We start from the raw sequence: 21,080 nt of genomic DNA, 5'->3' as shown, positions 1-21,080 counted from the left end.
GTGCTCTGGACGCTGCTAGCCGTTCATGTCACGGGACAGGCCGGCCCGGCGTGGACGCCCGTGTCAGGTCTGGGGCGTGTGATGGGCCGGCGTGTCACGGCCTCCCGGCCCACGGCTCTCCCTGTAGGAGACAGCTGTCGGAGGACAGGGATGCCCAGTGTGGAGCACCTGCGGTGTTTGGCTGCCGTTTGGGGATGTCGGTCACTGAGCCGGCGGCCTCTGTACCCGGATCAGAGGTCAGAACCTCAGGGTGATGAGAGGCCCCGTGGTCGGTCTGCCGTCCCGGGAATGAGCGTCACAGGGTGCCGGTGCTCAGGAGAGTGCTCGGGGCCAGCTGTCACCCCTACGGGCATCCTCCGGGGTCGGTGCCCTGTGGGATGTGGGTTTGATTTCTGCACTGGAACCTCCTCCTCCGTCAGGGTGGGAACCGGGGGCTCTGCTGTCGGCCCCGGGGGCTTCGGTGGCCGACGCTCAGGCCGTTACTCTTCAGTAAATTCTCCTCTGGGAGGCCACGCTGAGAGTGAGTTTCTTTGTCATGCTGAGTGCAGTGGTCAGGTCTATGCTGTATCTTCAGACGTGGTCTGGCCAAGGGGGTGTTCTCCCAGACCCCTCCTGGGGTGCTGGGATGCGGTGGTCCAAGACCCTTAGGGCGGCAGACCGATGCCCTTGGTGCTGTGCCAGGTGGAGCCCGGGTGGGGTGCCCGCGGCCACAGGCTGTGTTGGCTGAGGGCTTGGGCGGCGGTCTGGTGCTCTCCTGTGCAGGGGTCACTGGCACACGGGAACAGAGTGACCTGGGTGAGTGCCCCAAAGGCCACTTTCAGCATGTGCTTGCAGATGGGGGGACGGGCTGGGCGGGGCCTGGGGCTCTTGGAGGTGCAGGTGGGACACCTCCCGGGGGGGCAGAGAGGTCTCCAGTGGGTGTCTGCCTGGGACCCGGGGCCCGTGGCAGCTTGCCTGGCTCTGGGCAGAAATGGTCTGAAGTCCCCTGACAGGGGAAGTGGGGCCAGAGGGAGGCACAGCCGGGGGATGCCGAGTGGAGTTTCCAGAACCGGAGCTTTCTTCCTGGGTGGTCTCCCGTGGGCCATCCTGTCCGGGGCAGAAGACAGTGGGTGCCAAGTGGGAAGGCCGGTCTGGGTGGGGCCCAGGGGGCATGGGGCAGTCCTGGGTCAGTTCTTGGCTGAATCCCCGTGGGCCTCCCCCACCTGTGCTGGTGGCCAGCCGTCTCCCCCTCGGGCCAGCCTGGTGAGAGACGGGGCCAGAGGCCGCGAAGCCGCCCTCTGCCCCCCCGGCTGCCTGTGAGGGGTCCCACCCGGACCCCGGCTGCGGGACGCCAGGCTGACCAGGGACTGGTAGGACCACCACCAGTCGAGGCCTCCCGGTTGGCTCCGCCATCTCGGCCCCAGACCCCTCGCCGGACGCCAGGACGGACGGGCGGGCGCACGCGGAGGCCAACCCCCTCAGCTCCCTTCCCTCCGGCCTTCCCCGCGACCGTGGCATTCTGCGCGCCCCGCCGGCCGAGCCCTCACACAAGTCCACCTCTGCTGTGGCCCACTTCAGCCGCCCGGCGGGCCCTGACCCCTCACACCCAGAGCCAGGGCCTTCCCGGGGGCCGTCTGGGTGGGGATGACTGGGCGGTGGGGGCCCTGCCCTCTGGCGCGTCTGCGGTGTCTGAGCCAACGGGTGTGGTCAGGGGCGGCCCGGCCCCCGCAGCCCCGAGCATGGATGTCGGGGGCCACGCAGGAGGCTTCTCTGTGCCGAGGGCCGGTTTCCCCTGAGGCCAGGACTGGGGGAGGACCTGTGCGCGCCGGAGCGAGGGCCCGTGATGGGGGCGACGTGCCAGCCCGCGGGCAGGCTGCTGTGCTGTTTCTGGAAGGGCGATGGGGCCCTGCTCAGCCAGGGGCCAGCACCCGGTACCGTACTGTCCCGTCCTCTTGGGGTCCTGGGCGGCCCCGACGCTGCTAACTGGTTCGGGGGGTTCGGGGGCATCACAGGTGATGGGCAGGCACTGGGTGAGGGGCGGACAGGGTCCAGCCAAGGGCACCGAGGAGCCAACCGGCTTGTGCGCGTGCAGGTGGCACCTCGGTGGGTGCGTGTGAGTGCAGACGTGTGTCCTGAGCACCTGTGAGCCACGGACAGACACGGTAGGCCCGGGGCACGGCTGTCCGTGGCTGCTGGGCCCCACTGAGGCGTGCGGGGCTTGGCTGGGGTGTGGGTCCCAGGACCGGGTAGGGCCAGCTCCCGGATGCTGCGTCCTTCCGCTGTCCGGCTCGGGTCCTTGGGCACAGGCGCTCCCTGGCTATGTCCGAGAGCTCGTGTGGCCCGGGGTCTGAGGCCTGTCCTGGCCGCAGGAGCACTGACTGCGCAGCTGGGCCCACCGCGCAGCCAGGACCGGGGGAGGGGCACTCGGCCACCTGGGACAGAGCCGCCCCGGTTTCCTGGCCCAGACCTGACACCGTGGGCCCCCACCCCCCGCAGTGTTCCCGGGTTTGGGGCTGGTAGACCGGCAGGCGTGAGGCAGGGGCGCTGGCTGGTCCTGCGGGGTCTTCCCTGTGGCCAGGAGTCCGGGGAGGGGATAAGCCTCCATGGGTCTTGGGTAAGGGCCCCCCCCACCAGCAGCACCCAGCCCCTGACCTTCGCCCCCCCCAAATGCTCCCAGCTTGCGGTGAGTACCAGGTCTCAGGTTCTGGCCTCCCCGCCCAAGAGCCCCAGGCTGTGCCCACCCGCCAAAGTGCTTCTGTCTCGGGAAGCTGGACCCAGAGCGGCTGCCAGCCCCTGGCGACCAACTGCTAGTCAGCTCTGCTCACCCATTGGCTCCTTGGTGGGGCAATTCCGAGTCGGGTGGGGCTGGGGCGGGGTCCGGTCTGGTCAGCATCCCTGCCCAAGCACTGGGCCTGGGGCTGCCCACATGGGCGGGGCCACACCGGGCTGGCCCTTGCAGACCGGGGAGGGCTGTTGCGAGGCCAGTGGGGCAGCGCAGCAGAGGTTTCTGGGAAGAGGCCAGTGTGGGCATGGGCCTGGGCGCTGGGGCCCATTGAGGAGGAGCAGGGAGGAAGTGGAGGCTGATACGTCCCCACCCTGCTAGCCTGCCGGAGGTACCTACACCCGTCACCCCTAGCCTGGTGCTCAGACCACATGTGGTGGCCGTGTCCCTGAGGTGCCTCCCCCGTGAGCCCCTCTTTGGGGCAGACCCTGTGGAATGAGGGATAAAGGCATTTGGCTGGTGCACCCTCTCCCACCCCCGAGAGACCCCTGCCCTGCGGCGATGCGGTCCTATGCACTGGGACTCTGTACCCCCATCTTGGGCTGTAGATGGGAAGGGCGGAGAGCCTGGGGAGAGGAGGAGGCGGGGGGGAGGGGGGGTGGGGCTGGGCCGAGGCAGTGACGTCTTGAGGAAAGGGGCCTTCATAAGCCCCGGCCCCTCGTGGCTGCAGCGGGACCAGAGTGGATGTGAGTGCACAGGGACCGACCGAGCGATGCCACCCGCACCCAGGAGGAGGTTGGTGACTCACCTGTGGTCCTGGGGGCTGAGGGGATGAGGAGGGCCACCGGCGGTCTGCTGGGTCTGTGATGTGAGGACGATCTTGCCTTTTCAACAAGTCCTGGGGCAGGGAGGGCAGACTGTCCAGAGGGTTCCTGTTCACAGCCGTGACCTCTGTGCTCCTGGAAGGAGTCCCTCTGGGTCCGGTCAGCCTTCCCCGGGGGCGGAGGGGTCTGGCTTCAGGATGTGGATCAGGCAGGTCCCGGGACCTGGAGCGTCCAGATAGCCCGTGCGTGGCCCTCTGGCCCTCCGCGGCCCCGAGGACGCCCATAAGCTGGGCAGTTCCATGAGATGGTCCTGGCTCCCACCTCCCCTGGGTGTGTCTGGACTGGCGGGGGTCCTGAGGTTCTGTGCTGTGTGTCCCCTCTGCACTGTCAGCAGAGGCAGTCCCCAGGCTGTGTGCAGCCGCGGATGGGATGGCGGCCCCTCCCCACCTCCAAGGACCTGTACTTCCTGCTGAGAAGCTGGTCCTGGGGCTGGCCGAGGGGCCCTACGAGATCCTAGGGGCTGTGCTCAGTCTGGGGCCCCAGTCCCCACCCTGACACCATAGGCTGCCCCCACCTGGCCTCAGCTCCCTCCCCAGGCCCCTTGGCCCTGGGAGCAGTCTGTTCTAATGACGAGAGAGGGACCGGGCCAGCAGTCAGGACCCAGGCCCCCCTGTGAGGGTGTCCTGGGGGTGGAAGGTAGGAGCAGAGGCTGTGACGGCCAGATGCATCTGGGGGCGGGTTGGGGAAGGGCGGCTGACCTCTCCACAAAGGTCATGCAGGGCACCGGTCTGCTGTGGGCAGGGTGTGGGCGGTTGTGGGGTGTAGGACTCCCCAGATCACTGCACTTGGGGTGCTCAGGAGTGATTGGACGGACGGAAGATGGTCCACGACCTTGTCTCCCACAGGCGGTGCGCCACGAGTGCCCTTGTGTGCCCCCACCTCGGGGTCTGCCTCTGGCTGTGGCTGGGTGTTGCCGTGGGACTCGGCCAGAGACGAGGTAAGGACGTGGCGGGGGTGCTTCCTGGGAAGGTGGCCCCAGTCAGCGCCCAACCCCAGCCCAGGCCACACCCGCCCAGGGCACAGGCCCCACTGCTCTGCCTCCTGCTCCTGACCCTCCCTGGGAGCCGTCGTCCCAGGCCGAGGTCGTGCTCTTGAGGAAAGACAGGACGCCGGGGACCACCTGTGCTCCTCTGCCCAAAGCGTCGCCCTCCGCTTTTTGCTGGACCTTTGGCCTTGCCGTCTTCCGGCCCAGCCCGGGGATGCTGTTGTTTTCTCGTTTGTTTTTATCGCGTTTACACATTTTGCATCCAGTTCCTACAGTCGTGTTTTGTTTTGCGTTACTCAGGACACCTCCTCAGCAGAAAGTTTCCAGACGGCACAAATCTAGAGTAGAAAGCGGAGCCCCCTTTTCCTCCTGTCCCCCCGGAGGAGAGCACTGTTCTCTGCTGTCTGCCGCCTGCTTCTGGCAATTGCAGGCACTGGGAGAAGGCAGGGCCGCCCTGCCCCTGTCCTCGGCACCCGCGTGGCCAGCACCTGTGGCCGCTGCACCGCGTCTAGCCAGGGGCCTTTTCAGTCCGATCGCTTCCTCTTGGGCATTTACAGTGTTTCCCTGTGGGAGTGACGTGTTTTGGGGGAGTGACGTGACCCCAAAAGGGACACGGCTGCGGAGCCGGACGGACTTCCTTGCCGTGTTCCCCGCGCGGGGTGCTGGTTTGGACGGATTCTGGGAGGGCCGGTGTCTGGCCGCCAGCGCCCCGGCTGTGCCCCCCGCCGAGAGGGCTCCCCCGAGTCGAGTGAGGGCAGGAGGCCACACGTCACTGCCCGGATTACTGCCCAAGTCCCCTTGCGTCTGACTCGTGGTCTCTGTTGACACAGTCACGGCAGCGGGGCACACGCGTGGCCACACCTGGTGTGGAGTCCGCCAACCACCCTTTTGTGGCACGTCTCCTTAGTTCTGGTTGCACATTGGCAACTGCCGCTGGGTCGTGTCCCGGGTCCCCGTGGCTCTGACAGGACCACCCCAAGGTGGGGCCAAGTCACTTGTGAGCCCACAGACCTTGAGGTCAGGACTCATTCAGTATGATGGATGGTCTCCCGGCCCCTAGGAGGCCAGGGTGGGTGGGGGCCCACATGTCTGGGCTGTCTTCCCCGGGGATGGCCCTGCTGAGGGGACAGGCCCCCCCCCCCCCCCCCGCTGTCCGCCCTGTGCCCCACCACGGCCCCTGACATGCAGACCCCAAAGGCATCTGGGATGCCTCCCCCAGGGTGTCAGTGGCCCAGCAAGACACAGAAGCCTTTTCATGAGCAGGAGCTGGGGGGTGGGGGGGTCCCTGCTCACAAATGGCTTTTTATGGCTGCCCCATCAGACGTTCCCTGGTGCTCCCAGCGAGCAGCCTGGCCCATCCGGGGGCCCAGCCCAGCTGTTTCCCACTCTGAACCACTGGTCATTGTGCCTGCCTTGGGACCCCCCAACCCCTGCCCTGCTCCCCACACCCCATCTCTCAGTAGGGGCATCCAGAAGAGGCCCATCTCTGTCCCTATTTTCCAAAAATAGCCATCCCTGCCACAGAGTTCCCGGAAGCTTCCCCGAGAGGCCAGTCTGTGTCCCAGGGCCCATCCTCCACCACCCTCCTCCTCCCAGGACGGCCACAGCTCCCCTCCAGGGCTATGTGGACTCTGGGGGGTGGGGATGGGGGAATCAGGCAGCTCCGAGCCCCAGGGCAGCAGCCACCACATGGGCTCCACGCTGGGGATGCCAACCAGGCTGTTCCCGCCAATCCCGGATGCTGGCCTGGGCCCCATTCGGCAGAGCCGGCCAGGCCTCCCTCCTTGGCTCTAGCAGGTGGTCCCTCTCAGCCCCAGATGGGGCCTCGGGTTCTCAAGTTGTCCCCAGTGGGGCCAAGGCACCTGGGGTGGGGGCTTTAGGGGGCACAAACTCTCTGGTGCTGTCCTCGGGTCAGCCCTGACCACCTGGTGCTGTCTCCCCAGAGAGCGGCCGCCTGAGGCTGGCGGTGCTGCCTGAGGACCGGCTGCAGATGAAGTGGTCGGAGTCGGAGGGGAGCAGCCTTGGCTACCTGGTGCAGGTGAAGCCCATGGCAGGTAAGGTGCCCCTGGGAGGGGTGCCAGTGCCCTGCCCGTCGTCCCACACCCGTGTGCGTCTGCCCCACTGGCACGGGGAACGTGGCGGGAGAAGAGCCTTTAAAGGTCCCGCCGCTGTGTCCCCACATCCGGCACACCCAGAAGGGGTCAACCAGTGTCTCTCGAAGAAACGAGTCTGTCCTCAAGCTTCCCCTCCAGAATTCTGCACGCCTACCTAACGGACATTTTGCAGGAGGGGGGCCAAGAGCCCTGTGAAGGTACAGCCACAGAGCACCCCCAGCGTGATGTTGGCTGCTGGTCTTAAAAACTTCAAAAACTGAGATTTGACACCAACCCTGAGTGTGTAATTGCAGGAAGTGGCACGCCCCGGAGGGGGAAGGGGCTCCCCCAGCCCACTCAGGCCCCTCCCCCGGCTCCAATCTGTCTCTGCTCCCAAGAATGACCCCTTTCTGACTTGGGTGTAGTTTTCTAATATTTTAATTAAGCCAAGGCTGCTCATCCTGTTTTTCAAATCTTTTCTATTTTTTTTTTATGTTTATTCATTTTTGAAAGACAGAGAGCACAAGCAGGGGTTGGGTGGAGAGAGAGGGAGACACAGAATCGGAAGCAGGCTCCAGGCTCCAAGCTGTCAGCACAGAGCCCAACGTGGGGCTCGAACCTATAAATTGTGAAATCATGACCTGAGCCAAAGTTGGACACTCAACCGACCAAACCACTGAGGCGCCCCTAAACTTTTTTTAATGTTTATTTTTTGAAAGAGGGAGAGAGAGAAAGAGAAAGAGAAAGAGGGAAAGAGTGTGCTCAGGGGAGGGACAGAGAGAGAGGGAGACACAGAATCCGAAGCAGGGTCCAGGCTCTGAGCTGTCAGCACAGAGCCCGACGCAGGGCTTGAACTCACGAGCTGTGAGATCATGACCCGAGCCGAAGTCGGACGCTCAACCGACTGAGCCACCCAGGCACCCCAAATCTTTTCTATTTTTGTTAATGCTTTTGGTCTACTTATCCTATTAGTCACTGAGAGAAGCACTTTAACCCCTGCTTGGCTTGTAGAAACGTCTTCCTCTGCTTGCCTCAGTGGACTTTGTATGTTAGGCTGTGTTCAGGTGCGTGTGAATAGGTGCGTGTGAGTCTGGCATGACTCCATCTTGCTGTGGAGTGCTGCCCATTACCTCTCATCAGGTGTCCCTCTGCACCAGGGCCACTGGCTCTGCTGGGTGCTGCCTGCACTACATCATCTACTCAGCCTTCTGTCACCTGTCACCATAGATGCGCCTTCCAAGGAGCACATAATTGGTGTTGGTTTTGTCCTGTGTGACAATCTTTGCCTTTTAACTGAGATTTTTTTTCCCATTTACATTTAATGAAATTACTGATGTATTTGGGTTTAAATTTAACATTTTCCGATTTATCTTTTGTTATACTTGTTATGATTTTTTTCTCTCCTTGTCCTCTCTGAAACTGAATTTTTATGGAAGAAATTAAACACCTAAAAGAGAGTGTGGTATAATGAACTTCACATTCCCATGACTTACTCTCAACCGTTATCAATATGTGGCCAATATTTCGTGATCTCTCTCCAACTCCTTCTATATATTGCGTTATCTTAAAGCAAATCCAAGACGTCACGTAGTCATATAATCCCGTCTGTGAATATTTTAGTAGTTTTGTCTAAAAGGAAGGACTCCGAAATAACTCCAGTAGTAGCATGCCTAAAAAGTAAAAATGTTTCAGAGGTGCCATTAAATATTTTCTTGTGTTCTCATGTTCCAGTTTGTCTGATAAATACTTATACTTGACTTCTTTGAATTGCTATCCCAACAGAATCCACGCATTTTATGTGGTTCCTATGTCTCAAGTAGTCTTTACTCTACAACTGTTTCCTCTCTCCCCTTTTCTTTGACGTTTATTTGTTGAGTAAGGAAGATCGCTTTCCCGACGTTCTGTGTTTTGCTGATGGCATCTCCATGGTGCCACGCACACCATTCCTCTCTCCCTGTATCCCCTGTAGACTGGCACTTCTGCCCCGGAAGTTGGTCAGATTCCAATCTGGTTATATTTTGTTGACAGAAATTCTTATAAGTGATTCTATGCCGTTTCTACTGTGCCACAAATGGAGGTACACAGTGTCTGGTGTCTCTTTTTTTGTGAAGTTAGGATTGATCAGTAGGTATGAGATTATTGAACACTTCTCATTATTATTCTGTGTCCCCATCATCTTGGTAGTTATGGTTCCTTTATTCATGTGGCGATCACCCCGGAGACGACCACCAGCAAGGACATTAACTTGTCAGCAAGTCCTATACTTGGCCGCTACACCGCCTTTCCCCCGGTAGAGACAAGGCCTCTGATCATCACAGCCACATTCATCCCCTTTCTATGCACATTAATTCTGTATCTATATTAAATCTCAGAGCACATTTTAATTACTGTAGTTGATGTGATGTTAATTTAGAACAACTCACATGTACACCCCTTTTCTTTATTCCTTCCAGAGTCTTCCAATCTGGGATTTTTTTTTTTCCTGCCTGAAAATACTCCTTGGCGTTTCCTGCAGTACAGTTCTGCCAGATGCAAATTCTCTGGGCTTTTGTTTTGTTGTTTGCCTGAAAGTGTCTTCATTCTTTGTTCTTGAAAGATACTGTTGCTGGGTATAGAATTTGGAGTGGGCACTTTCTTTCGGCACTTTGAAGAATCCTTTTACCGTCTTCTGGCTTTTATTGTGTTTTCTCGAGAATTCAGCTACCAGCCTGATTATTGCCCTGTGAGATGTAATTCCTCGCTTTCCTTCCTCCTGACTGCCTTCTGATTTTTTCCTCTGTTTAATTTTGAGCACACTTAATCTGATGTTCTTGGTGTGGGTGTCTTCTTACCTCGCTGCAGATTCATGGGGCTTGTTGGGTCTGGGTCTTACTGTCGTACAAGTTTGGAGAATTCTTTAGCCAAGTCTATGCAAATATCACTTGTGCCCTGTTTGCTGTCTTTTCTCTCTGTGGGACTCTCATCACACATGTGGGCCCTCTCCTGTATCTGTGCCTCTTATTTTCTTCTATATTTTTAATTCTTTTATTTCTCCGTTCTTAATGTTGTGCTTTTATTCTGACCTATACTCCACTATTCATCTCTTCGTTTGTGCATAAGAAGCTGTTAAGTCATTTTTAGAATTCCTAACTTCAAGTTTTTGTTTTTCCATCCTAGAATTTCCATTTGGAAAATATCCATTTGGTTTTTACATTCGAATTTCTTTTTTACCGTTTCTAGTTTGACACCTAACTTCATAGGCTTATCCCTAAATCTTCAAACTAGTTAGCATAATTATTTAAAAGCCCCGTAACTTGTCCAGAAAAATCAGTGGTCTCTTCCTATTGTCTGTTGTTTCTCTTAACTTTCTATCACTTCCTCTTGCTCCTTGTACACCTGGTTATGTTGCATTGAGTACCAGCCGTTGTGAAAGCTTACAGAAATAATTTATGACCTTATGTAAGTAACATTGTCTTCCTCCAGAAAAAAAAATTGTGGGGTGCCTGAGTGGCTCAGTCGGTTCAGCGTCCAAGTTCGGCTCAGGTCATGATCTCACGGTCCGTGAGTTCAAGCCCCACATCGGGCTCTGTGCTGACAGCTCAGAGCCTGGAGCCTGCCTCGGATTCTGTGTCTCCCTCTCTCTCTGACCCTCCCCCATTCATGCTCTGTCTCTCTTTGTCTCAAAAATAAATACAGGGGCGCCTGGGTGGCGCAGTCGGTTAAGCGTCCGACTTCAGCCAGGTCATGATCTCGCGGTCCGTGAGTTCGAGCCCCGCGTTGGGCTCTGGGCTGATGGCTCAGAGCCTGGAGCCTGTTTCCGATTCTGTGTCTCCCTCTCTCTCTGCCCCTCACCCGTTCATGCTCTGTCTCTCTCTGTCCAAAAAATAAATAAACGTTGAAAAAAAAAATTTAAAAAAATAAATAAATACACATTTAAAACAATTAAAAAAGAAAAAGAAAAAAATTATGTTTCTGACAGAGGCAATGGGAACTAGCAGTTTGGGGTAATCTTTGTTAAATTTTAGAGGTTGGAAGTATTTGAAGCTGGGCTCCAGTCCCTTCAAGGCTGGTCTATTCCCGTTAACCCTTGCTCTTAAGGGTAGATCTTTATGGTTTCAACCCAAAAACGCGGGGGCATGTGCCAAGAGTTCACTTCCAGCCCAGACTTCCTATTCTTGCTTCTTAAGCCCCCATAACCTTTGTCCTCATGGCCTCTCTTCCAGACTCCCTGCGTTGCCAGTTCAGGCTGTTCTGAGAAAGCACTCCAGACTGGGCAGCCTAAACAACATTCAGTCCCTACAGTTTGGGGGGCTGGACATCTGAGGTCAGGGTGTTGGCACCGTTGGGTTCTTGGTAAGGACCCTCTTCCTGGTTTACAGACAGCTGTCCTGTCTCTGTGCCCACTCCTGGGGCTTCTTCATAGGGGCACTGACCGCATCACAGGGGCTCCACCTTCACAACCACTCACCTCGCCATGGCCTCACCTCCTAACATGGTCACCTTAGGGGGCAGGAGGTCAACGTGTGGATTTTGGGGGGATGCCAGCACTCAGCCTGTAGCACGGCCCCGGCCAGGCCTGCTGTAGGGGCGCCCTAGCGGCTGCATCCCTGCTCTGGGTTTTGGATTGTGGCCTCAGCAGCTCTCGGCAAGCAGCTTCTTTAAAAATCCTCCATCTAGGGGCGCCTGGGTGGCGCAGTCAGTTGAGCGTCCGACTTCAGCCAGGTCACGATCTCGCGGTCCGGGAGTTTGAGCCCCGCGTCGGGCTCTGGGCTGACGGCTCAGAGCCTGGAGCCTGCTTCCGATTCTGTGTCTCCCTCTCTCTCTGCCCCTCCCCCGCTCATGCTCTGTCTCTCTCTGTCCCAAAAAAAAAAAAAAAAAAAAAAAAAAAATCCTCCATCTAGTTCTTCTAGCTCTTACGGACGGAGGGTCGTGTGGTCTACCAAGTCCGCCGATGCCCGTGGTCTACGCGCCGCGGCGGACAGGTGGGCAGGTGCCCTGCAGTAAAGCCGAGAGCGACGGCCGCCTCGGCCAGCGCTTACTGAGCTCACACGTCAGAGCTGCTCGCCTGCGATCTGTTCAGTGCTCCACCTTCGCAAAATACTTGGCTTCTTTTAACGATGACAGGCCTGTAAGAGTTTGTGGGAATGCGGGATTAGGACCTAGCGTATGTGAGGCCCTGGCTACGTGAAGCCAGCTGCATCGCCAGTGGGGTGGGGGTGAGGGGCAGGCGGTGGGACCCGAGAGGGGCTGGAGGAGAGAAACGGCAGCCTTTGGGAGGGGGTGAGCGTGAGCAGAGCTGATCCCAAGAAGCCAGGAGTCCAGAATCCCCGAGGCCCTGTTGTGTGGCGTGAGCACCGGGCCAGGGCAGGGTGTGTGTGTGTGTGTGTGTCCACGCCCGCACGCACGTGCACACATGCACACGTGAATCCCCCCATCGACTGCTCGCTAATCACACATCTGTGCAGGTGGGCTTGGCATCCGACAGACGGGGTTAAATCCCGATTCCACCATTGAGTGACTATGTGGCTTGGTCCTTGGGGCCTCGGTTTTCCCTCCTACAAAGTGGGGGCAGTGGGTTTGTGAAAATCACGCAACTTGATGAACGTGACGCACACACAGTGAATGCCTGACAAAGTGGCTCCTAATTACGACAGCGGCAATTCCGCGACTCCTTGGATTTCGCGCGCCCCCGGTGCAGGCTGGCCACACAACAGGGCAGAGTCGGCCTTCTCTCCACCTGCAGGGGTGCAGGCCCTTCCTACCCCTTCCCCTGCCTGGCACGGGAGATGGGACAGGTGCCCGGCGCCCCCTGACACCCACTTCAGTGTCTCCTCAGAGCAGACAGCCGCGTCCCCTTTGGGATTTTGCTTGTTTTTCATGCTTGAAACTCAGCCTCGGCCTCAGACCCGCGGAGGTGTTTGCGGGCTGGCACCATGTGGTCCAACCACAGTGCTGAGGGCAGAGCGGGGGCCCCGACTCCCCCGTCTTCCTCTCTCCGTGTGCCCCCATGTTCACGTCCTCAAGGTGTCCCCGAGGACGCTGTGCTGGGCGCCTGGAGGACGTGTGCATAAGTCATGGAGGGTAAGTCCTCGTCAAGGACACGGACGTGTTGCTGCCATGGAGCCACGGACAGGCATTCCCTTTCAGTTCGTTCCCCAGAGTGCAGTCCCTCCCGTCAGACCCCACAGAGAGGAGCAAAGACCTCCCCCCTCCCTGTTCTCTCCCCACCCCAGGGGACGCGGAGCAGGATGTGATGCTGACCACGAAGGCCCCCAAGGCCACGGTGGGGGGCCTGAGCCCCTCCAAGGGCTACACCGCGCAGATCTTCCGGCTTACTGGCTCAGGGACCACCCTGCTGGCACAGAGGGAGTTTGTGAGTAAGTCCATCACCCCGCCCCTGGAGCCCAGCCACAGAGCCTGCGCGTGGGGAGGAGCGGGACCCTGGCCCTGCTCTGGCTGGAGCTGTGGCTCTCCCGTAGCCCCCCCGCCCCCCCCCCCCCCCCGGACTCTGTTCCCAGCCCCTCGTCCCTCTCTGCAGTAGAGGAGCTGAAGAGGCCCCTGAGGGCAGCCCCGGAGCCCACGCCCTCCCACGTGGGGAGCCCAGCCCCGGAGCCCCCAGTGGCCTCATCCCCGAGCCAAGACCCGCCCACTCTTGGCGGCTCCCGGTGGGATGAGGGTAAGTCGCTGGGGTCTGCTCTGTTCATGGGGCGGGGCGCTTCCTCCCGGGGGACCCCACATTCCAGCTTGACCTGGAGCGTGCCGGCCGCTCTCCTGGCTTCACGCAGATCAGGGGGCACAGGTCACCGCTGGGGTTGCGCACGGGCCCCAGTGTGCCTTGCTTCCTGCCTGCGTGCGGCGGGTAAGTGCCGACACACAGCCGTGTCCCCCCAGGACTGCTCGGTGAGGAGCAGCGCCCGCCCAGGGGCCCCGGGGGCAAGGCCCCTTCTCAGCCCACCAAAGACCTGGAGAGGCAGAGCTACCCCAGGGCCCCCGAGGGAAAGACCGAGAAGCCAGGTAAGCGACCAGGGCGCCAGCCCCTGCCTGCTCCAGGTGGCTGCTCCCGTGTGACCCAGGGCAGGGCAGACAGCCGGGGCATCTTTGGTGGGCCCGTGAGGCCCTGTAGGCGGGACCGTGTCCCCCATTAGAGGGGGGGTCTCCTTGCAGCTCCCCTACCTGGGAGTCTTCACGAGGGGTCTGTCACGGGGTCGGGGGGGGCGCTCAGCCCGGGGGACTTGTCTGTGCGGACTCTCGCGAAGCCCCCGACCCGGGCAGTGGCTCCGTCATCTCCAGAGAGCTCCTAGGTCATGGGACAAGCCAGTGAGACCTCAGCCCAGAGCTGCCAGCCGTGCTGACCCCCACCTGCCCCAGTGGGCACCCCCTCGGCCCGCCCCCATGTGGACAACTGCACAGGGGGACCGGCCCTGCCGAGGCCGCCAGAGCACCCGGGCGTCTCACTAACCCTCTCTGGGGGTGCTCCGGGGGCCAACACAGGGACCGACGTTCACGTAGGGACTTGGTCACCCCCCTCACTCCAGCCAGAGCCCCGTGGCCCCTCCCTCTCCCTCGGCCCCAGGGAAGGAGATCCTGGGGGGCTGGAGCTGGCCCAGAGCAGCTTGGGGGGGTAGCCCTGTGGTGTTGTGGGCCTGGCCCAGCTCCTCGCCACCCACCCTCCCCCCCAGCCAGCCCCCAGTTCCGCTGCACACCCCCTACACCTGTGGACATGATCTTCCTGGTGGACGGGTCCTGGAGTATCGGCCACAGCCACTTCCAGCAGGTCAAAGATTTCCTGGCCAGCGTCATCGAGCCCTTTGACATCGGGCCGGATAAAGTCCAAGTCGGTGGGTACCGGCCCCTTGCCTGCCTCGTGGCCCTGCCCCCCCCGCCCCCCGGGTGTCCCCACAAGTCCTACCAGCATGCGGGGGACGCCCAGCTCAAAGGAACTGGAAGTCAGGGCAGAGGCCCAGAGCCTCTTGGGGAAACAGGAGAGCCCCACCAGTGGGTCTCACCCGTAGCTGACAGGCTGACCCTGCCAGGCCAGGCAGGGGCGTCCCCACAGGGGCGTGTGGGGATCCCCACAGGGGCAGGTGGGACAGCCAGGTTGGGGGGGCGGTCCCCACAGGGGCAGGTGGGACAGCTGGCTCCTCGGGGCACGTTCCGGTGACCTCTCAGTGTGGAACAGGGGGGCCTTCCTGGCGTCCTGGTGAGGCTGCGCGTGGGGCCTCCGCTCACCCGCCCTGCCCCCGCTGCAGGCCTGACTCAGTACAGTGGAGACCCCCAGACTGAGTGGGATCTCAGCACCTTCGGCGCCAAGGAGGACGTGCTTGCCGCTGTCCGCAGCCTCCGCTACAAAGGGGGAAACACGTTCACAGGTCTGCCTGGGCTCCCAGCGGCCCCACCCCGGGGGTTTCTGTTTTCGGGTCTCCGTCCCGCGGGTCAGCCTCCCAGATTTGGAAACTTGCACGCTGATCCAGCCGAGTGCTATGTGGGCGCTGAGCCTGAGTCACACCTTTGTAAAAAGCAAATCTCTCCTTGCTGACCTTTGATGAAAACGGGGGTTGCCGTCTCCCACGGGCAGACCCTGGGTCTCGCGGTGCTTTGAGGGAAGGGGGTGGTCCCTGCCTCTGGGTGCCCCTCCCCCTGGAGGGGCCAGGACTGACTCAGTGGGCACTGTGCTGGGGTCAGTGGCCGGTGGGGTGGCACCGGGCAGGGAGGGCACCAGGAGGGGGGGGCGCCTGGGGCCACATGCCCTTTACCACCGCTGTGCCCAAGGCCTGGCCCTGTCACACGTACTGGAGCAGAACCTGCGGCCGGGGGCGGGGCCCCGTCCAGAGGCGGCCACGGTGGTGATTCTGGTGACGGATGGCAAGTCACAAGATGATGCCCGTGCCGCTGGCCGTGCTCTCAAGGACCTGGGTGTTGACATCTTTGCTGTGGGTGAGTGGCCCTTGGCCCCCTGCTGGAGTTCTCATGGCGTGGCAGCCCCGGCCGCAGGGTCAGTTTGCACCCCTACTTGTCCACCCGGGCTGGAGGTCTCGTGGCGCCCGTGCCACAGGGAGGACAGTCCCTGCTTGAGGAGCTGCGCACCCGTGGGCGCTCAAGGGGGCGTGCAGACATGGAGCTCCCGGTTTGCACACCCTGTGTGCACCTGCCCCGCTGCGTGTGCTCCGTGCTCTGGGCTCCACGGGCGCCCAGCACCCCCAGCAACCTTGTTCTGCTCACGCCACTGGTCAGTTATCACCTCTGTCCCTCGAGAAAGGAACTGTGGGTGCAGGGGGCTCCTGGGGGCAGTGGGCCTCCTTGGTGCCCCAGCCCCCCTCATGCAGGTGTGTCCCAGGCCCCAGGTTCACGGGAAGGTCTGGGGGTTTGTGGGACTCTGAGGAAAGCACGCTGGCCTCCCTCCCGGCCCCAGACCCCATAGAGACCCAGGCAAGCAGGGCACAGCCCGCAAGGGGCCTCCGGGGGTCCAGCCCCACCCGCAGCAGCGCCCAGCTGCAGTCTCTCGGGGGGGCCTGGCAGGTGACCCGGCTCTGGGGCCCGCAGGATCTTGGGTACGGGGCTTGGGAAGGCCCCTCGAACTGCGGGGCGACTCAGGCAAGGGGCCCGGCGGTCTCGGCTGTAAGATGGGGCAACGGCGCCTGGTGGGCGGGGCCGGGGCATCCTCACCGCCGTACCCTGTGAACAGGCGTGAAGAACGCGGACGAGGCCGAGTTACAGCTCCTGGCGTCCCGGCCGCTGGACATCACGGTCCACAACGTGCAGGACTTTCCCCAGCTGGGCACCTTGGCCGGCTTGCTCAGCCGCCTCATCTGCCAGGAGGTCCAGGGCAGGAGCAGGGCCCCGGGTGAGCGGCGGGTGGCGGTGGCAGGGCAGGGCCCCCCTGGCTGGCTGCAGCCCTGCCCGGCCCTGCCCGCCCGCTTCGGGCAAAGGGGCGGGGCGGTTGCGGCCCCTCTGGGGTACGCCCTGCACTCCCTCTCTCCTCGGGTCTCAGGGCTCTGAGGGTGTCTGTGGCCAGGACGACACCTGCCCCTCCCAGAAGTGCCTGCCAGGGAGGGCAGGGGGAGCCGGTAACGCAGGCTGCCTGCTGGGCTGTTGGCCACTCTCCCCCCTGTCCCACAGTTACATCGACAGCGGGCAGCCCCTCCTCCCCGGACACCCTCTTCACTCCCACCGGCCTGGTCGTGACCCAGGTGACCTCCTCCAGCGTCCACCTGTCCTGGACTCCAGCCCCCCAGCTGCCCCTCAAGTATCGGATCGTGTGGCAGCCTTCCAGGGGTGGCGCCCCCAGGGAGGTGAGACGCGGCTCCAGTCAGGGCCACACGTGACATGGCCATCACAGAGAAAGCGTGGCAAGGGTGGTCCCGCCAGACCTGCCGCGGCCGCGGAGCCGGAGCGCCGAGGGCAGACTCGGGTGGCCGGGGCAGAAGGTGGAGCGCGTGGGGTGCTTTGATGGCCGCCCGGTGGCCGGGGCCGGGGGTGCAGCCGTGTGGGAAGCGAGGACTGACCACAGCCCCCACCAGAGCTGACTGTCTCCCTGCCCTGCACCCGCCACACCCCCTACACCCGCCCCCTGCGTGCGCCCCCTGCGCCTACCCCCTGTGGCCATCCCCTGCCCTGCACCCCCTGCTCCCACCCCCTACACCCACCCCTTGCGCCCCCTGCGTGCGCCCCCTGCGCCTACCCCCTGTGGCCATCCCCTGCCCTGCACCCCCTGCTCCCACCCCCTGCGCCCCCTGTGCCCGCCCCCCGTGCCCACCCCCTGCACCCACCCCCGGCTCCACTGAGGCTCCTGTTGTAGGTTGTGGTGGAGGGGCCCGCCTCGTCCACGGAGCTTCACAACCTGACGGCTGGCACGCAGTACTTGGTGTCTGTGCTCCCTGTCCTCCGGGCTGGGTTCGGAGAGGGCCTGAGGCGCCTCGTGACCACAGGTGGGTGGGGTGAAGCCCCGGCCGGGCTTGGGGCTCGGGGGCTACCCTACCTGCAGCCTCCCCTTGGAGCCTCATACCAGCAAGGGCGATGCCGCGGGCAGGCCCGGCCTCAGCCCAGTCTCTGGGCCTCTCTGACCCTCAGTGTCTTCTTCTGAGCTGCTCAAACCCTTTACGGAGCTCCCATCCTACCTGGCCGGCCATGAGCCCCCTTTGACAGCTTTATTGGGAAACGAATCACATGTCGTGCAACTCCCAAGTGTGAGACTCCTCGGTTGTTGGTCTGGCCCCTGAGGGTCACCACAGTCCACTGTAGAACGTTGTCCTCACCTGCAAGAAGCTGTGTGCCCCTGGCCGTTGCCCCCAGTCCCCCAGCTCCTGGTGACTCCAGTCTGCTTTCTGCCTCCATGGATTGGCCATTTCTGGACCTTCTGTGTCGGTGGGACCATTCAGCGCAGGGCGTCTTTAAGGGGTTGCTAACCTAGGGGCCCTGGCCTCCCCACCCCCAGGGCAGGTAGCCTTAAACAGAAACACACCAGGCGGCTGTGATTCCCCAGAGCTGTGAGCTGGAGACTTGGCCCAAAGTGAAATGTGGGGACAGACAGAATGGTCTGTGGGCCTTTCTTCCCACCTGCCTCCAGTGGCCGCGTCGCAAGGTCTGCGCTGACCCAGCCCCGCGTTTATTCTAGCGAGGGGCCTCCTTTTCGCGTGCGCGCTTCCTGGAAAGTGCTGCTCTCTTCCTTTCTGCCTTCCCCCAGCGCCTCTGCCTCCGCCCCAGGCGCTGGCCCTGGCCGCAGTGACACCCAGGACCATCCGCCTCACCTGGCAGCCGTCGGCCGGGGCCACACGGTACCTGGTGCGGTGCCTGTCGGCCTCCGCCAAGGGCCAAGAGGAGGGGAGAGAGGTTCGAGGCCAGCCGGAAGGGGAGGCGGAGGAGGGTGCCCGGGGCTGGGGGCAGGTGGGGTGGGGAGGGTGGCGGGCAAGGGCCAGCATGAGCACCACGTCCCCGCAGGTGCGGGTGGGGCAGCCCGAGGTGCTGCTGGACGGCCTGGAGCCCGGCAGGGACTATGATGTCTGGGTACAGAGCCTGCAAGGGGCCGAGGCCAGTGAGGCTCGGGGTATCCGCGCCAGGACCTGTGAGTGCCCGTCCACCGGGCAAATGCCCCACTCTGGCTCCCCCCAGCCTTCCACCAGGTGGGGGACCGCAGACCCCTTTGGTGGCCCCAGCAGCCCTAGCCCCTGCCCACCCACCCCGATACACTTGGGGACAGGGTGCTGGCTGGTCCCTGAGACTTCGACGTGCTCTGCAGCCACCCTCGCGCCCCTCGGACACCTCAGCTTCTTGGATGTGAGTCACGACTCAGCCCATGTTTCCTGGGAGGGCGTCTCGAAGCCCGTGCGTCTGTTCAGGATCAGCTTTGCCTCCAGTGACGGCAGCCATTCAGGGGAGGTGAGAGCAGCACCTGCCCAGGGGCCCTTGGGGGGGTGTGGTGTCCAGCGGGAATGAGGTGAACAGGGTAGGGGGGGGTACCCAGCACCCTCAGCACCTCCACCCCCACATTCACAGTTGTTGGGTGTTGCTGGGCCACCGGGCGCCAGCCTTGGCCTGCTGAGGAGCGGCACGGACCATGTCCACCTGGGGGCCAGTCCGTAGGGGTGGGGGGAGACCGGTGGGAGGCCAGGAATTGGACCCATACACCTAAGTGACACCCGTGACGAGGTGTGCAGGATTCGTGCTGTCCTGACAGGCTGGCTGGACTCTCTAGGGGTGGGGGGGCAGAGGGGGGGAGGCCCCGGGAGGCCCCACGTGTGCTGGGCTCCCCACTCCCAGTGCACACTCACTCCCCCACTCGGGGCCGTCATGGGCCATCCCGCTGGCAGGTCCCAGGCCGGGGTCTCCTCCCTGGCAGGGGCAGTTGGCTCCAGGCCTCCACCCACGTGCCTCACAGGTGGAGGCTCCCGGCAACGCCACCTCGGCCACCGTGGGCCCTCTGTCCTCCTCCACTGCGTATTCTGTCCGCGTCACCTGCCTCTACCCCGGGGGCGGTTCCTCCGTGCTGACCGGCCGCCTGACTACGCGTGAGTGGGCTGCGGTTGCCTGGGGCCCCCAGGCCGCTCCACACCTCCACCTGACGGATGGTTCACAGCAACACATAGCTGCCCTGCGCGGTGCTGAGCCGGGGGCACACGTACCTGGACAGGTGTGACGACGGGGCGTAGGGCCCTCGAGGGCACGACTCCGGGCACCTCTAGAACCAGGGCTCGTGCCCAGCCTGCAGCCGGGTCCTGGGCAGAGGGGGAAAATGTGGGCATGGCTGCTGGGTGGGGTCTGGGGATCCCCTCTGCCCCCCATGGGGCAGTCACCCCCAAGCGTGGTCCTGCATTGGTGAAATTTCCTTCCCGGAGATTTCACGTTAGGATGTTTCTGATGAGTCTTGAGGGGCAGGGATGCGGAGGCCACCTCCTCACGGCATCTGCTTCTCCAGGCCCCGTTCCCCCAGCCTCAGTCTCCCCGCCCCGTCTTCCAGGGAAAGTCCCCAGCCCGAGCCAGCTCTCGGTGACAGAGCTCCCTGGGGACGAGGTTCGACTGGAGTGGACGGCCGCAGCGGCTTCCGGCGTCCTTGTGTACCAGATCAAGTGGACGCCCCTGGGAGACGGGAAGGCCCACGAGGTGTGGGCCGGGGAGAGGAGGACCATCTCCCAAAGCCGGGCTCCGGGAGGGCTCAGACCCTCGTGCTTCGTCCCGGGGACGGCTGCCTGCCCGCGGCCTGTGAGCCGAGCCCCAGGGAGAGGACACCTCTTCGCGGGACGGACACCTGTCCCTCCTCTCCACAGATCTCTGTCCCAGGGCACCGGGACGTGGCAGTCCTGCCTGGCCTACGAAGCCACTTGGAGTATGAGATCACCATCCTGGCCTACTACAGGGATGGGGCCCGCAGCGACCCAGTGTCCCTCCGCTACACCCCCTGTAGGTGACCGCTGCTCTGTCCCCCAGCCGTGCAAGGAGCAGGAGCAGCCCAGAGGGACCCTGGACCCTCCCAGCTCCAGGGGCCCAGGGCCTTGAGCTCCAGAGCCATTGACCGGCAGCTCCCTGAGTCCCCCAACCCTCTGGCCTGACCACTTGGGTCCACGGGCTCCCCCCTGAGCCCTCCAGGCAGGTGTTCAGGGGCAGCCAAAGTTTCAGGTTACCTGGTATGACAGAGTGCTCAGGACTGTCCTGGAGCTGACCCGGTGCCCAGTGGTCCCGTCTGCGCCGCAGGACGTGGTGGGAGGGTGGGGGCGGGGGGAGCAGGGACAGACCCCCGCGGGGCATGCCAGCCATCCTCCAGCCCCGGCCTGAGCCCCCAGGGTGGCGCCTGCCTCACAGCGCACCGGAGCCCGCCCTCTGACCTGGCCCTGGCGTCCAAGTCACCCGACAGCCTGCAAGTCAGCTGGACACCTCCGAGCGGCCACGTCCTCCACTACCGGCTCACCTACCTGCCAGCCTCGGGCTTGGGGCCTGAGAAGTCGGTGGGT

The 21,080-nt window shown here is 62.5% G+C and overlaps 1 protein-coding gene across 1 annotated transcript in view; it reads left to right on the top strand.

Annotated features, from left to right (window-relative positions):
* Positions 1-2,261: 2,261 nt before the first annotated feature.
* COL20A1 (collagen type XX alpha 1 chain) overlaps positions 2,262-21,080 on the top strand; it is a 31,565-nt gene continuing 12,746 nt past the window's right edge. Inside the window, exons 1-18 of the mRNA XM_053199735.1 lie at positions 2,262-4,522; positions 6,514-6,624; positions 12,876-13,019; positions 13,181-13,318; positions 13,534-13,656; positions 14,322-14,480; positions 14,892-15,011; positions 15,412-15,576; positions 16,325-16,483; positions 16,759-16,931; positions 17,438-17,567; positions 18,323-18,468; positions 18,577-18,700; positions 18,875-19,014; positions 19,514-19,643; positions 20,093-20,235; positions 20,400-20,532; positions 20,932-21,074. Coding sequence (XP_053055710.1) covers positions 4,405-4,522; positions 6,514-6,624; positions 12,876-13,019; positions 13,181-13,318; positions 13,534-13,656; positions 14,322-14,480; positions 14,892-15,011; positions 15,412-15,576; positions 16,325-16,483; positions 16,759-16,931; positions 17,438-17,567; positions 18,323-18,468; positions 18,577-18,700; positions 18,875-19,014; positions 19,514-19,643; positions 20,093-20,235; positions 20,400-20,532; positions 20,932-21,074 — 2,499 coding nt within the window. The 5' untranslated portion in view covers positions 2,262-4,404. The remainder of the gene's footprint in view (positions 4,523-6,513; positions 6,625-12,875; positions 13,020-13,180; positions 13,319-13,533; positions 13,657-14,321; positions 14,481-14,891; positions 15,012-15,411; positions 15,577-16,324; positions 16,484-16,758; positions 16,932-17,437; positions 17,568-18,322; positions 18,469-18,576; positions 18,701-18,874; positions 19,015-19,513; positions 19,644-20,092; positions 20,236-20,399; positions 20,533-20,931; positions 21,075-21,080) is intronic.

The sequence above is a fragment of the Acinonyx jubatus genome, chromosome A3 (assembly GCF_027475565.1).
Source record: "Acinonyx jubatus isolate Ajub_Pintada_27869175 chromosome A3, VMU_Ajub_asm_v1.0, whole genome shotgun sequence".
NCBI lineage: Eukaryota > Metazoa > Chordata > Mammalia > Carnivora > Felidae > Acinonyx > Acinonyx jubatus.
The sequence above is the reverse complement of the archived record's forward strand: the minus strand, read 5'-3'. Positions and strand labels throughout refer to the sequence as shown.